This window comes from Ictalurus furcatus, chromosome 10 (genome assembly GCF_023375685.1).
Source record: "Ictalurus furcatus strain D&B chromosome 10, Billie_1.0, whole genome shotgun sequence".
Lineage (NCBI taxonomy): Eukaryota > Metazoa > Chordata > Actinopteri > Siluriformes > Ictaluridae > Ictalurus > Ictalurus furcatus.
The window spans coordinates 27,552,140-27,567,577 of NC_071264.1; the positions used below are offsets into that span (position 1 = coordinate 27,552,140).

The 15,438-nt window shown below is 38.7% G+C and overlaps 1 protein-coding gene across 1 annotated transcript; it reads right to left on the minus strand.

Annotated features, from left to right (window-relative positions):
• Positions 1-3,285: 3,285 nt before the first annotated feature.
• Positions 3,286-14,007, minus strand: drd4b (dopamine receptor D4b). Its single transcript, XM_053635506.1, has 4 exons — positions 13,386-14,007; positions 9,223-9,335; positions 8,399-8,997; positions 3,286-3,844 (listed from the first exon to the last, which is right to left on the minus strand). Exons 1-4 carry the CDS (start codon positions 13,635-13,637, stop codon positions 3,600-3,602), a joined length of 1,209 nt encoding a protein of 402 aa, XP_053491481.1. The 5' UTR covers positions 13,638-14,007; the 3' UTR covers positions 3,286-3,599.
• Between the last annotated feature and the right edge of the window lie 1,431 nt (positions 14,008-15,438).

Here is a 15,438-nt window from a genome sequence, read left to right on the forward strand (position 1 = left end):
TCATGTAAGGATAAACCTTTTTAGCTATTTTGCTAACATTGTGACTTTAGTCACAAATAATTTGCTAGGTGTTGCTAAGTGTTGTTGCTAATTCACAATTCATACCCTACAAATATTTGTTTTTAGAATCATTGCTTCTAAAAGATTTGTGTTGGATATTTCTGTACACCCACACCACTAGCATGTTAAACGGTTGCTTGTTCTAGCAGTAGATGCTACGTTAGTTTGCACCAAGATAGAAGGGGGAAATTTGTATGTTCCTAGGGTCCAATGTTCTCCGGATTTATACGGCACATAATAAACACATAGTGATTTCAAACTGGAGTTAGGTTTCAGCATAAGTGAGAGCTGGGACATGTTCATACTTAAGATTTTCTTCCTTTTATGACCGTTTACTCTGTTTTATAGGTGTCAGTATGGCATTTCTTCAGTTTAGTGTATACATTTGACTATGGTTCATGCATGGAGTTGAACTGCATGAATGTATCTGTACTTTTAGAGCACCGCAAATGACGGTTCAGCATGTATAACCTAGCTCATTTTCCATGTTCATCACTTTAATAAATTTCAAGTGTGGATGAAGGATGGATTTTAAACTAACGTATGTTGGTATTCATTTAAAGGTGTGTTTGGTGTTTAAAGTTAAAAGATAATAAAGTTAATAGGGCCCTGGGAAAATGAGTCCTGACTACATAAAACCTTTGGAAAAGTTTACTTAATGTGTGTTAACAGAATACAGAATTAGGGAACCTAGGACCCAGGGAACATAGGAAGAACCCTGATAGGAGCTAACATGCTGTGTTACATTTAGCATGTACAACACATCATATTTGGATAAATGTTAGCTTATCATCATGTCTTTTCTTAAGTAACCTTAAAGGATTTCTCCATTTTCCTGTCGTTCTCTCATTTATCCCTGGCTGTGAAGTGTGTAAGTAACATACGCTAAATTAATACCAAAACGCCTCTCAGGGAATGTCCCTGTTGGGAAGACGAGAAAAGTTAGGGTTTAACAAATAGCTTTGTTGTCCATTCAGCGAAAGTATAATAGTGTAATATTGTAGTTATACACAAAGGTTTCCTGGGATATGTTCTAGCTTCTCGCTTTGCAAAGAAACCGTGAAATATGGCTCGAGGTCACACTTTCTCCAACCTGACAGTTCAGCGAACTGACACCTGCTTCGCTTGATCAGACATTTGATCTATTATTCAACAAGAAATGAAAAAGTATGAATACGGTATGTCATTTAATACATTCCACTGGGAATGTGCCAGACTTTAAGAGTAGTTAATTAGACAGTTTCTGATGATTTAATGCCTCCATATTGCATGTTAAGCCTTCTCTTGGACTCTAGGTAGCCCAGTTTCAAACCTCATTAGTTAGTCAGTTTTTTAGTTTAATTGCCATGCTGATGAAAGTGAAGTGCACAGTTGTAACCAGTCAGAACTGTCCACATGTTCAAATCTTTTCACCTTCACCTTTCTCACGTTTTAGTTTCAGCATCTAAAAATAGTATAGTTCAAGTCTTGGATTCAGTCATATAATGCTTTTGTTCTTTCTTCAGTTTCTGTTCATAAAATTTTTAAAAATATGTGTGTGATATATTAAGCTTATACCACAGCGCTGTTGAATTCTCAAATCTGATTGGTGAGAAGTCGTTTTATATAAAAGTAGCTCTGACTGTAATCTATATTAATGCACTCGTTCTAATATGTTATCGTTTCTATAGCAACAACTTCCACAGGGACTTGTATGGCAAATGTTCCACATAATATAAGGCTAATAATAATAATAATAATAATAATAATAATACAAAAAACATGGTTATTTAACAGAAAAATGTATACTCATTATATATGTAATATAATAATCATGGTTTCGTGATTCTATAAAGAGACAATTATTTAACATTCATGGAAGGAGTCTCCAGTGTCAGCGCTGTGTAAAAGTCAGTAAGTTTTATCACCACCGGAAAGTCGAAGACATTTTGGTTTGAGATCAAAAGATGAATATCAGAATTTCATCTTCATTTCCTGATATTTACATCGAGATGTGGTAAACAACTTAAAACATGGCACCTTTGGTGTCAGACCACCCAATTTTTAGATGAGCAAAATTATTGGAAGAGATAGTCTTAAAGTAAATTCATGTAAATAACACTTAATATTTGGTTGCATGTCCCTTGCTTGCAATAACTGCATCAAGCCGGTGACCCACTGACATCACTAAACTGTTGCATTTTTCTTTTGCGATGTTTTTCCAGGCTTGTACTGCAGCTTCTTTCAGTTATTTTTTTGTTTTGGGGGGTTTCCTCCCTTCAGTCTCCTCTTCATGAGATGAAATGCATGCTCAACTGGGTCTGACCAGTCTAAAACCTTCCACTTTTCCCTCCTGATAGTCCTTTGTTGTGTTGGCAGTATGTTTTGGATCATTGTCTTGCTGCATGATGAAGTTCCTCCCAATTAGATTGGATGCATTTCTCTGTAAATTGGAAGACAGAATGTTTCTATTGATATCTGAATTCATTCTGCTGCTACCATCATGAGTTACATCATCAATAAAGATTAATAAGTCCATTCCAGAAGCAGCCATGCAAGCCTAAGCCATGGCACCACCTCCACCATGCTTGACTTATGAGCTCCTATGTTTTGGCTCATAAGCAGATCCATTATTTCGCCACACTTTGGTCTGTCCATCACTTTGGTAGAGTAACCTTGGTTCCAGAACATTTGTGTCTCATCTCTGTGTTTCTTTGCGAATTCCAAACTGGTTTTCTGATTCTTACTGCTTATGAGTGGTTTGCATCTTGTGGAATTCTCTATATTTCTGCTCTCAATGTCTTCTTCAAATGGTGGACTGTGATACCTTCAACCCTGCCCTGTGGAGGCTGTTAGTGATGTCACTAACTGTTGTTTTGGGGTTTTTCTTCACAGCTCTCACAGTGTTTCTGACATCGACTGCTGATGTTTTCCTTGGCCAACCTGTTCCATGTCTGATCGTTAGTACACCAGTGGTTTCTTTCTTCTTCTTTTTTCAAGTTAGTTGAGTGCAACATATTTTGATAATCTGATAATTTGCCATCACAAACAGGTTTGACCAAAATTGTGCTACTGCAGTGGTACCATGAACCTCATATAAATGAAATCTCAGTCATCAGATGAGCATACATCATATGTATCTTTACTTAAAATGATCTCCACATGAAATGTGGACTTGGTAAATATTAGGCACATTTAATTCAATGGCCAAATATACATTTTTTTTCTTCAAAGGCATATAAAGTCTTTATCGATTTTATCAGGTAAACCTTCCACATATTTGAACAGTCGTCAGCTCCCTTTTCACCCCTGCTGCATTATTGTATATTACTACCACAAGACCATTACCATTGCTGCACTGAGAATAATATTTATAGGGCAGCTGACATATTCTGCATACCATCAAATACATTATTTTTGGTAGGTGAACCTGATAAAATGGCCAGTCTGCATAGCTTCATTGCCGGCGTACATAATAACTGGCACCGCTTTATAAACGTGCATACAAACGTGTGTTGTTGTTTTTTTTTTAATCCAACATGCTCATTCGTTACAATAGTTCATAGCATCATTATAGTTTCATCCATTCTTCTAGCCGAGTAACAGCATGTGCTTTGTAGAAACTTGTGGAAAAACCTGCGGAACTCCGTATTGAAGACGGTGTAGATGATGGGGTTCAGCGCACTGTTCACGTAACCCAGCCATGTCACTGTGCTCATTAGGTAGTGTGAGATTTCACATGTCTCGCAGAGGGCCCGTGTCGTATGAACCACGAAGAATGGAGTCCAACAGAAAAGGAAGGCACCTGGAGACAAAGAGAATTAAATGAAACTACTCTAATCTCAGGGGACGTGATTCAAATGTGAACAGGCTGGTGAAACTTTCAATATTGGTGATATTTCAGCTCAGTGAACACAGGGTGTTTAATTTACTCTTATTCAGAGCACACATGGTGTGAGTGAGGATTTAATACCAAGATTTTGCACACTGATATGCAGGCTTCAGAAATAACTACGGTGTGTCTCAATTATGCATGATTCTGACCTTGAACGTACATGTAACCACAATCTGTCAGGTTGAAATTTATTGTTAATTAATTTAACACTAGCATTGTCCAATTAAAGTCCATGAAAGGGTCCCCCCCCCACACGGAGTACAGTGGACGGTACAGGCTCTTAAAGTGAGACCTTGCTTATCTCAAGGAATAAATGGATTTTAATGGAAAGTTTATGAACAACACGTGATTACAGTGAGATGTAATCACAGCAGGCAGATGGACGCTTGGTCAGCTTATCCTTCAAACTGTGGCTATATTTTCTTTACAGGAGAGCGTGTCAATTTAACAAAAGTATTGATATTATTGTATTAATTCGACAATCTTGTAAATATTGACATACTGTAACTTTTGGACTTAAACCCTAAGCTCTGAATACACTGTGTCTATTTGTGTTCTGGTGAAATTATGTAACACTTCTAGGATTTCATTAAACAATGGCTGTGTTACTGTAGTCAGATATCTGGAAAGAGATACATATTACGTCATGTTTAAATCCTGGGACAAAACGTGAAAAGGCAACATAGCATGCTCTGACCACGGCATGCCCCCCTGCTCTTCTTATTAAGGATGAGGAGTCTGAGTCTTAGAATTAGCCAGCATTACAGCACAGTTTGCACAAAAAGCTTTGGATAATTCGGTAATGCGACCGGCGACACACATATTTATTCTGCCTTATGCAACTGCGGCACATGAGCCTATTGTGAAAATGACCTTAGTGTCCAAATTCAAATAATATCACGAAAAGCATGGACTAAATGCATAAATTGGATTTAGGAATGTGTTTTATGTATGTCATGCTAAATTATTCAAAAAACCATGATGGGATTTCTATAAATATCCACTAATGCGGTTGGACTCTGATACTGCAAATGTGACGTTGTAATAAGATGTATTTTAAGTGCGCTTCAGGTTCTGGCCACAAATTAATAGCACTTGATTGTTTTCATCTTTATATATGAGGTGGAAATGAAATTGTTGATTAAACTGGATGGATGCCCATTTTGATGTAATGCATACTGGATAGATATCTGGTTTCATGTATTATGAGAAAGAATTACCAATAATGTCCGCTACATCAAAGATTCGAATGCTATCTCTCTTTTTCGAATTCGTATCCGTAAGGGATCAGTCACTATAAAACGTAAGATAATGTATTTAAATATGTTTAATGGAGAAATATCTTATATATCTTGTCTCCTGTCACAGGATTTTTTTAGCTACTGTATACTGAGAGTAGAATAAGACTGGATTCCTTGTCACATGGCACTACAATGCATCCACTATAATGTGTAAAGGGACTCCAGGGCTTGTGTAGAGGGAGATGTCAATAAGCTCAAACCCAAGTATTAATTTCTCAATATAGTAACTTTCATAATTGCAATGAACTTGAAAAAAATGATATCAGCGCTACGAGCGCTTAGATACAATCAGTTAATTTACTCTGTGAAAAATGAATAAGCTAGAAATGAAAAGCTTGAGACAGCATGAACACATGATATATGTTAGGTAGAAAATGGTGCAGAGTGTGAATACAGAAGATGCCATGTGACATCTTTGACTTTTTTTTTTTTCTTTCTGTGTGTGCGTTTCATTTAGATGTGCCACCTCCAGCATTGGTGTGATTACAATTATTTTTCCTTCTGAATCATGAGATGGTTTGAACTGTGGCAAGGCATGGGCCAGGAGAAAAACTAATGCGATTTTCATAAGCAAGGATTGGTTTCATATAAAGAAAATTCCAGGAAGACACTGCAATGTAGATGTTAGATTTTCTTTTCTTTCATTCTTTTTTTATTTTTTTTCTTTTTTTTTTTTCTTTTTTAGAAATCTGCTGAAATATAAAAACAGGACAGGTTGTCTTCCTCATTTATTCATTATTTATTCATCATTTTCTAAATTCTAATTTGAACATGTCACTCAGCATCTCTTTAGACATAGCAGGCATCTTTGCCAAACTTTCCAAGTTCAGAATTAGGGATGAATGAATACTTGAGTAGGAATACATGGTTTTTTTTTTTTTGTACTGGTCGATATAATGATACCGAACTGAGTAACCTACTTAATCAATCAGGGGCATCATGGAACATGTTATTATGCTGGTTGCTCTTGGAATTAGCTTGGAAAGCAGCCTGGAAAACAGGATTCCTAATGTGAGTCTGATGAACGTGAGTGAAGGCTGGTTAGGGATGGATGGTCTGAATATTAAACGTGTACACCCAGCAAATATGATCAAGCTAATAGGTAAGGTGAAGGTGTGGACTTACAAGAGTGAGAATTTAAAGGGTTAAAATTGCAGGTAATTTAATCCGGTTAGCACTGGGAGTAATGACACATTAATCATATCTGAGTTCTGCAGTCAGTTGTGCATTTCATAAACATCGGAAAATATGCGTGCTTTCCAGTATGCCGGAATGTTTTTTTTCTTTCTTTCTTTCTATAAATATATATTTTTTTGAAAGACTAATATGTCTGTATACAAAATCTACTCAAAGAACTATTCATAAAAAATTTAATCTATCTGGCCGACATGAGTCACAAAATGACTCAAATTATTTATGCAGAGAGTTTCCGGGTTTCTAGCTCATCACACTATCTGCTTACAGCTGCACATCTTCAGAGATCATCACATTAGGACCCACAGACAAAAATGCACATTGCCTCTGGTTGTTTATCAAGAAATTGAAAAACACTGTTTTCTCTGAGTGTCAGCTGCCATGTTTGTTCTTTAAAAAGTCAGATTTCCTTTGCAACCATCCTTGTTGCAAGTCAATGTCATCATCCATAATACTTTGGCACAGTACAAAAAAAAAACAGCATCAGCATTTGTTGTCTGCAGGCTGTAGACCACAGTCTTTGAGCCATAAAGACTCATGTCTTTGAGCCCATATATGGAAATATGGATGTGCCATTAAGTCCATATATGGCAAAGGGGATGCATCTCCGTGTCCATATATGGATATTTTCTAGTAGATAAACATCCTTGTTATATGTATTTATTTTCCACATATTTTCTCACCAGCTAGCTAACATGAGCTACTCTGACAGGATTTTGCAATTATATTCATTTATTTATTCATTCATAACTGCTCATAACCTTCACTACTAAGATTGTCAGCTAAGTAACACAAGCTAACTGCTACCTGACAGGATTTTTGTCATGTTATAAATGTTCATAATCATCAAGACAGCCAGCTAGCTAACCTGAGCTAACTGATAACCTGACACTACATTTGAGAGGATGTTTAAGTCAATAAATGTTTATCATTTCACTGCTAATCCTAGCCACCTAGCTAAATTGAGCGAACCAGACAGGATTTCTAAAGGGATTTTAAGTCCTATAAACTTTATTGATGCTAATGCTAACCTACTAGGTAACTTGAGCCAACTTGACAGGCTTAGCAAGATCATTTCAAAATAATATTCACAGCTGATCTTTACTGCTATAGCTAACATAAACTAACCCGCTAACCTGATTGGTTAAAAACTCGTAATAAATGTTAAGAATTTTCAGTGCTAAAAAAAATACTCCACTGACTAAAATGAGCTGCTAGCCATCTAGCTAACATGAGCCAACCTGACAACATTTCCAGGACAATTTTTAAGTCATGTTCACAGCTGTGTATGATCTTTACTGCTAGCAATACCTACATGATCTAACTGCTAACCCGACAGGATTTTTAAAACTCATAATAAATGTTCATAATATTCACTGCTTAAAAAATAGCCAGCTATGAAAAATTAGCTAATCAGGCTATATTTATAGAATTTTCGATGATATAACCTGGTAGGATTTCTGAGAAGATTTGAAAGTCATAATCATAAGTGTTTATAATCACTATCTATGCCAGCTTGATGTTTAAGATAAGTTAACATGACGGGATGTTTCTGGAAACCAAAATGTCTTGAGAAAAGTGCAATCATAGAACTATGGCTATTTGGGAAGGTTTATTGCAGGAGTCTTCAATCTTATCCACAAAGCGCCGGTGTGGCTGCAGGCTTTCATTCCAACCAAGCAGGAGCCACACCTGAGTCCGCTTGTCTAATCAGCTCATCTTGGTCTCCAATCAACTATCAAATGTGCCTGTTATTTGACTGGAATGGAAGCCTCCAGCCACACCAGCCCTTTGTGGTTAAGATTGAAGGCCTCTGGTTTATTGGTATGTCTCTTAATCCATGTATGGGCTCTAAGACACATCCATCTGTACCGCTGAAAGACATGCCCACCAGTCATCCAGTGTAATCCAATGGTGAGATCAGCATTACCCTTAGATATTTGAAGTTATCCTTGATTCAAACTCTTACCCACAACGACAGGTAGGACCTTCATGGCTTTCCGCTCCCTGCCATTGATCTTCGCACGCTTCCTTTTTTGGCCTGTGTTCTGAATCGCGGCATAAGCAACAGTCTGAATGGTGCTGTTATTGTACTCCGGCGGTAAGGGGCAGCTGGGCTGCATGTCGTCATCGAGCTCGTCCACGTTGCACTGAGCCAGGTCTTGCTGGATGACACGAGGCAACACGGGCATAGGAGATGGCAAGGCTGCCAGCGGTGGAAGAGCAGCGGCAGCGGCAGCATGCTGAAGCTTACGGCAGGCCTGGATGCTCTTCTTCAGCTTGGCCTTACGGGCCTCCTCCCAGCGGCGGAGGCCATGGAACATCCCGCAGTACAGCAGGAGCATAATGGGACAGGGGATGAAAAAAGAACAGACGGAAGAGTAAACCACATAGTTGTCGTCCTCCAACTTGCACACTGTCGGGTCACGGTTCGGGACATTGTTTATGCCAAAAATGATAGGGGAGGCCACAGCTAGGGCAAGGAGCCAGGTGCCTGAGAGTAAAGTGATTTGCCGATGGTCCACATGCCGTCGGTTGTAGTTCAACGGTATGGACACTGCGATGAACCTGTCAAGAGGATGCACAGAAGTAAAACCAGAGCAGCATGAACATGAAAAAAAAAACATACAGTGTCTACATACAGTTCAACTTATAAATAATGCTGTTTATTTTTTATAGACATTTTACAGAACTTTTCCACTAAGCTACATGGCCACTTACACTACTCATAAACACTAAGGAAATATTTTCCTGAACCCGTTAGATATAAATAAAGTGGGAATTTATGCAAACCTGTCAATGCTAATCGCACACAGGTTGAATATAGAGGCTGTGCAAAGCATCACGTCCATAGCCATCAACCCATCACAGACGACCATGTCCAAGGACCAGACACCACCCTGAAACTAGACAGAATATAGTCTGATATAAAACAGTTCCCTTTCCCCACAAGCTTTTGCCATAAACACAGTTAAGCACAGTTAAGCACAGTTAAGCATTGGTGGCTCAATGGTTAAGGCTCTGAGCTACAGGGGTTCAAGCCGCAGCACTGCCAAGCTGCCCCTTTTGGACCTTTGAGCATGGCCCTTAACCATGACTGCTCCAGCTGTACCATGGCCTGCATCCTAACAAACTGGGATATGCGAAAAAAGAATTTCACTGTGCTATAATGTATATGTGACAAATAAAGGCTCCTTCTTCTTACTGATTCGTTCATGGCTATGATTAAACAATGTGAAGCAGTCTTGTTTTGTTTCGACTAGCACCACGGCCTCTGAACAGATGAGATACATCGGTTTTGAACATGACGCAGAGAATAAACACATGCTTCTCTGTCCAATCATCTCTAAACATTCTGCTTTCGTTGTCACCTTATTTTTAACAAGCCATGTTGTCGATTTGCTGATCAGACCAGAGAGGGTGAAAAATAAAACAATGGATGAGTTTGTCAGTTTGCCGTACGCTAATTATCCTACATATTCTCTACGTTAGTGTCCTAACTCGAGTTGGACGCCACATGTCTTCGCTCTTTGAACATCCATGAGGTAAGAGGCAAATCTATACATTTTATTTCCCTCTGAAATTTTATTTCCCTCTATTTTCCCACTCATTTAACACTCACAATGTGTGATTAAGTCCCGCAGTGTTTATTTTTCTCACTCTAAGACTTCGACTATATAAAACTTGCAGGTATTGGCACCACGCTGGGGATTTGTCTGCGTACAAACACCAACTGGGTGAAGGTTAATCTTTCCATTCGTGCCCCATTTAAGGGATTTTCTCGGTTTTTGTCTGAATCTGTGTAATACATAAAGGTGTGCAGACTTGAAGGAGCCTCAACGTACGGTTGACTTTCATCTTGTCTGTTAAGGCATCACTAAACTGCTGTCTTACGCAATAGGGCAGACAGATTAAACCTGTGCTAGTGACCCAAGGTTAATGGGATCAGATAAGTGGATTAAATTATAAACACGCAGCAGGACAGAGGTATTTCCAGGCATGCTCTTTTTTCTTCCTTTTTTATTTTTTTATTTTTTTAAAAATACAGTCGTTGATAGATGCACTGGAATACTCCGGTAATTTATATAGTTGAATGGTAAAGTTTGTACGCATGGATTCTGGACTATATTGTACAATTTACACGTTGAAAATAAAATGTGGATGTATGGTGAAACAAGACAACCGTCCAGCAAAACGTTTTGCTATGCAATTATATTTGTTTAATTTGAAGCTGGTCAGAGGAGATCGATTTTAAACTGGCATTACAGTGACTGTTACATATGTAAACAATTTCACAATTTAACTGATATGGAAAGAAACCCCAGTGAATGAGCAAACTTGAGCGAATTTCTTGTCTTTTGTCTCAAGGGTACGCAAACTTTTGTACTTTATATTATAAGATAATTAGCATTGTTGCCAGGAATAAAAGTCTACATGATTTGTGTAATATACTTTTATTTAAAAAATATTACATCTTGTAATCTTAAGGGTTCCTGGGTTGGTGCCCAGAAACTTTCAATGTAGAAACTTTCAGAGTCTTTTCCATGTAGACTTCTATTAAGTTGCCAAGAAGCCATCTTTGGCCAGCTTTCAAAACATGTAGGCTATGCAGTCCAATTTTAGTGAGAAATGATTTAATTATTTTTGCTTGTGATAATGGATTTCACGAAATAAAAATCATTCTCATAAACTTTACCACTAAAAACTTTTCGCATGAGTTAGTTCAGGTGAATTTATAAAACTGTGGTGGTTTTATAGTTAACTTTTCTCACGTCTATTCTTTGGGCATCAGGTAACTGGGAATGCCATTATCTGCAGGTGAATATAACAAAATTAGAATGGACTGAATATTCGAAATGGAGGGACCGTAGTGTTGTGGGATGTGTTTTTGCCTCACAGCTCCAGGGTTCGATCCTGAGCTTGGGTTACTGTCTGTGCGGATCTCTTCATGTTTGTTCCGTATCAAATCCCCAATACATGCGCGTAGCTGTTCTAAATTGCACCTATGTGAATGAGTGTGCAAATGTGTGTGTGCATGGTGTCATGTGTTAAACTGGCATCCTGGAATAGGCTCTCATGACCCTGACCAGGATTAAACAGTTAATGAAGATGAATTAGTGAATGAATATTCCAGCTGTTCTAAATGGCAGATGTTCAATAGTGGAAAAGTTGATTGAATATTTTAATATTTATTCAATATTTCAGTTTTAACTTATTAATGGAAGAGGTCAGTTTAGAAAAATCAATACATAAGGTCAAATGAGTTAAAGTGAGGTAAAATAAGATTTCGCATGGAGGTGCAGGGAGTTTGTATGCCCTCCCCGTGCTTTGGGGGTTTTCTCCAGGTACTCTGGTGTCCTCCCCCGAGTCCAGAGACATGCTTTGTAGGCTGAGTGGCATTTCCAAATTGTCCATAGTGTGTGAATGGGTGTGTGAGTGTGTGTGCAATTGTGCCTTGCGATGGGTTGGCGCTGTGTGCAATAGGCTCCAGCCTCCCCGCTCCCCTGTGTAGGAGAAGCGGTACAGAAAATGAATAGATGGATGGATGGATGGATGAATGGATGGAGGGTCAGTGGTTAGTATTGCTGCCTCACAGCTCCAGGGTCCTCAATTTGATCCTGAGCCTAGGGTACTGTCTAGGTGGAGTTTTGGATGTTTTCCATGTTCCTATGGTTTTCGTCTGGGTTGTCCGGTTTCCCTCTTTCTCCCAAAACCACCAGGGTGTGTTACCACCACACATCCTGTGTTCTTGGGGTAGGCTACGGCTCCAATATAAATATTGGCTGCCAATTATAAAGGATAAATTGAAAATATTGACGAGCATACTTACTATGAATATCCACTATTGACAGTTAACATTCAAAAAATGTGGTCATAGCTAAAGCGGGTTAAGGTGTACATATAAATGTAATTATTCAATATTGTGAAAACACCAGAATTTAAGCTACATGCTGTTCTGAGACACACAATGTTCACTCTGCATGCCTATAAACATTTACATTTCTTCACCTGACTAGCATTTTATAATACAGTTGAGAGAGGATACAACCCACACAAAGCCCCAACAGTGACTCCTTGGCAGTTACCAGGAACATGAAACCAGCAGAGCACGAATCCCCTTCATGCACATGTTCAAGGTCTCCAGAACAATCAGGCCGGATATGACGTTAACCAATGTATCAGGGTATGAAAAATGTCCATTATTTCCATTCACTACGTTTTCAATATTTCAAATGTATTCATATCCTGAATACAGTAGGAATTGAACGAAAAGACGATCTCACTCATTTACTCGGCTGATGAAAGGATTTGATCTGTAAGTGTATTACAATTTATTCAATGATCGCCCAAGTGCGAAACTGCACTTTTGGAGGAAAAAAAAAAAAAAGGTTCAATCAAGAGTGCATAAGAGTTCAGTTTTGTTTCCTATGAATGTTGAAATCCCAACATTTTAGAGCTTGTGCTTAAAATGGCAGCAGGTATAAGCAACTAATGTGCACTCAATCAATCAATCAATCAATCAATCAATCAATCAATCAACTAACCAATTTGTAGCCTATTTCCACACTCATGAAAATAAGTTTTTGGTTTTTTTTAAAAAAAAAAAAATATGAATGTTTTCAGAAGCTTTGCAAAAAGGTTGCATGTAATGCTTCTGTCATCAAGGTAATCTGAAGAATCTGTAAAATATCATCCAGGAACCTTTTGCTTTTAGAGCGCTGTAATGGGATAATGTACTTGACAGCCATCTAAGAAAGAAATGAAAGAAAGAAGGACTATTGAAGGATAGTGGAGACCTCGCATTCTGTTCGGATATTACGCAGATTTATATGCGGGATATGAAAACGACAATCTACCCAAACTTTTCTTTACTTCATCCTGCGCATCTCAGGTTCACATAGCTATATACATATATACATATATTTGCTATTTTTCCTTTCTTGCCATTGCCTTACCTCGGCGTAAACGAACAGCGGCAACACTAAGACAGCCAGCAGAAGATCAGCTACAGCCAGACTCACGATAAAATAATTGGTCGTGGTCTTTAAAGCCTTTTCCCTGTAAACACTAAGACAGACCAGGACATTGCCGCAGATGATGACTATGATGAGAAGAATGCCGAATATGAGCGCCGGGAAGTTGCGCACGGTGATGAGCGGCGGCGGCGGCGGAGGCGCGGTGCTGTTCAGCTCGCTCAGGTTCTTCATCCTGAAACCTCGTCGACATGGGCAACTTTTCTGCGCGTCTTCTTCAGCCAAACATCAAGTGAACCTTGTTTAATTCGATACATCCGCATCCATGTTCCCGACTTTTGGAGGGGGAAGATCTACCCCATGTCTGACAGAGCAGCTCAGCTCTCCGTCTCCTGACGCACTCCGACAATCCTGGAAAGTCACAGATAAACGTCTGTCTTTCAGATCTTTTTGAGTAGATTGGTCTTGATAGGATGTATGAAGGATGATCCGCGTGGAAGCTTCACACTGAGGGCTGGAAAGACTCACACTAAGTTGGGAGTGCTTTCAGACACACTGCTCAGGTGCGCCGCGTGGGAGGAACCGCTTTACATCACTGAACGGCTCCGTGTAATCCAGTGATGACGATGTTGAAGAAGAAGAACAAGAAGAAGAAGATGATGATGATGATGATGATGGCTGTCACGTGAAGTGGAGAGAGAGAGAGAGAGAGAGAGCACTATGATGGGAGGAGAATGTCTATACATTGTAGCTGTTGTCCTGGCACACTAGTGACAATTAGATTAAGCATTAAGACTGTAGTACATCATGTCTGTGCCTAATTATTTCTGTAAAGGTAAGACAGAAGGTAACAGGCTTGATAAGATTACTTCATAGTAATGAACTACTTCTCCAAGCACTGAATTAGCACCTACTGTAGTAGACTACTGAGCTAAATCATCCAGTGTGCAATAAATATTGTTAAATATTGAATATTGTTATTGTTGTTATTATTACACACTATCTGTAGCCTACTACTGCATCTAATTTGTTGTACACTTTTTTAAATACTACTTTGTACTGCTGCTTCTTCTGCTTATTATGCTCTCCTGTGTCTACAGATGACTGCTCAGACACTACACGTTGCACACAGCTACTGTTTATTTTACTCCCTTTGGCCAGAGCTGTATCACCCTGCAGGGCTTGACTGGTTTTCCACTGAAGCTAATCAGGGTTGAGTGTGACCAGTACCTAGATGAGAAACCTCCTGGGGAAAACTAAGGTTGCTGTTGGAAGTGGTATTAGTGAGGCCAACAGGGGGCGCTCACCTTGTGGTCTGTGTGGGGGCTAACGCCCCAGGATAGTGAAGGGGACACTATACTGTTAAAACAGCGCAGTCTTTCAGATGAGACCTGACTCTCCCTGGTCATTAAAAATCCCAGGACACTTCTGGTAAAGAGTAGGGGTATACTGGGGAAATTCCCCCGTTGGCCCTTATCTATTATGGCCACCTAATAATCTCCATCCCTGAACTGCATAATCTTGCTTTCCACCTCCAGTTGCTACTGAATCACCTCTTCCCATGTTAATTAAAACCTCTTGTACCAAATTAACTGTTCAAGGGTCCAAAACATACATTACTGGAGCTCTGAATTAACATCAGTACTGAATGAACTCTTCCTTTATTGAATACATGTTGTGTCAATATCATGGAATGAAATCAACACATAGAGTACTGAATATTTATCACATTAAAACTGGAAGAACATCTCACATGATTTATCATGGTTTCTTTTTTCATATCACAAAACCCTGCAATTGGAACAGGGATGTGTAGACTTTTTATATCCACTGTACTTATATTAAAAAAAAAAAAAAGTAAGAATGATTTTTATAATATAAGGTTTTGCACTTACAGTATCTGCCATCTTTTCATATCTTTTGATGTAATTTATAATGGATGAGGTCATATAACTGTGTGCATATGGTGAATCAGATATAATTATATACAATTATGATGTATATGATTAAGTCCAGCGCTGTTAAACAACAAAAA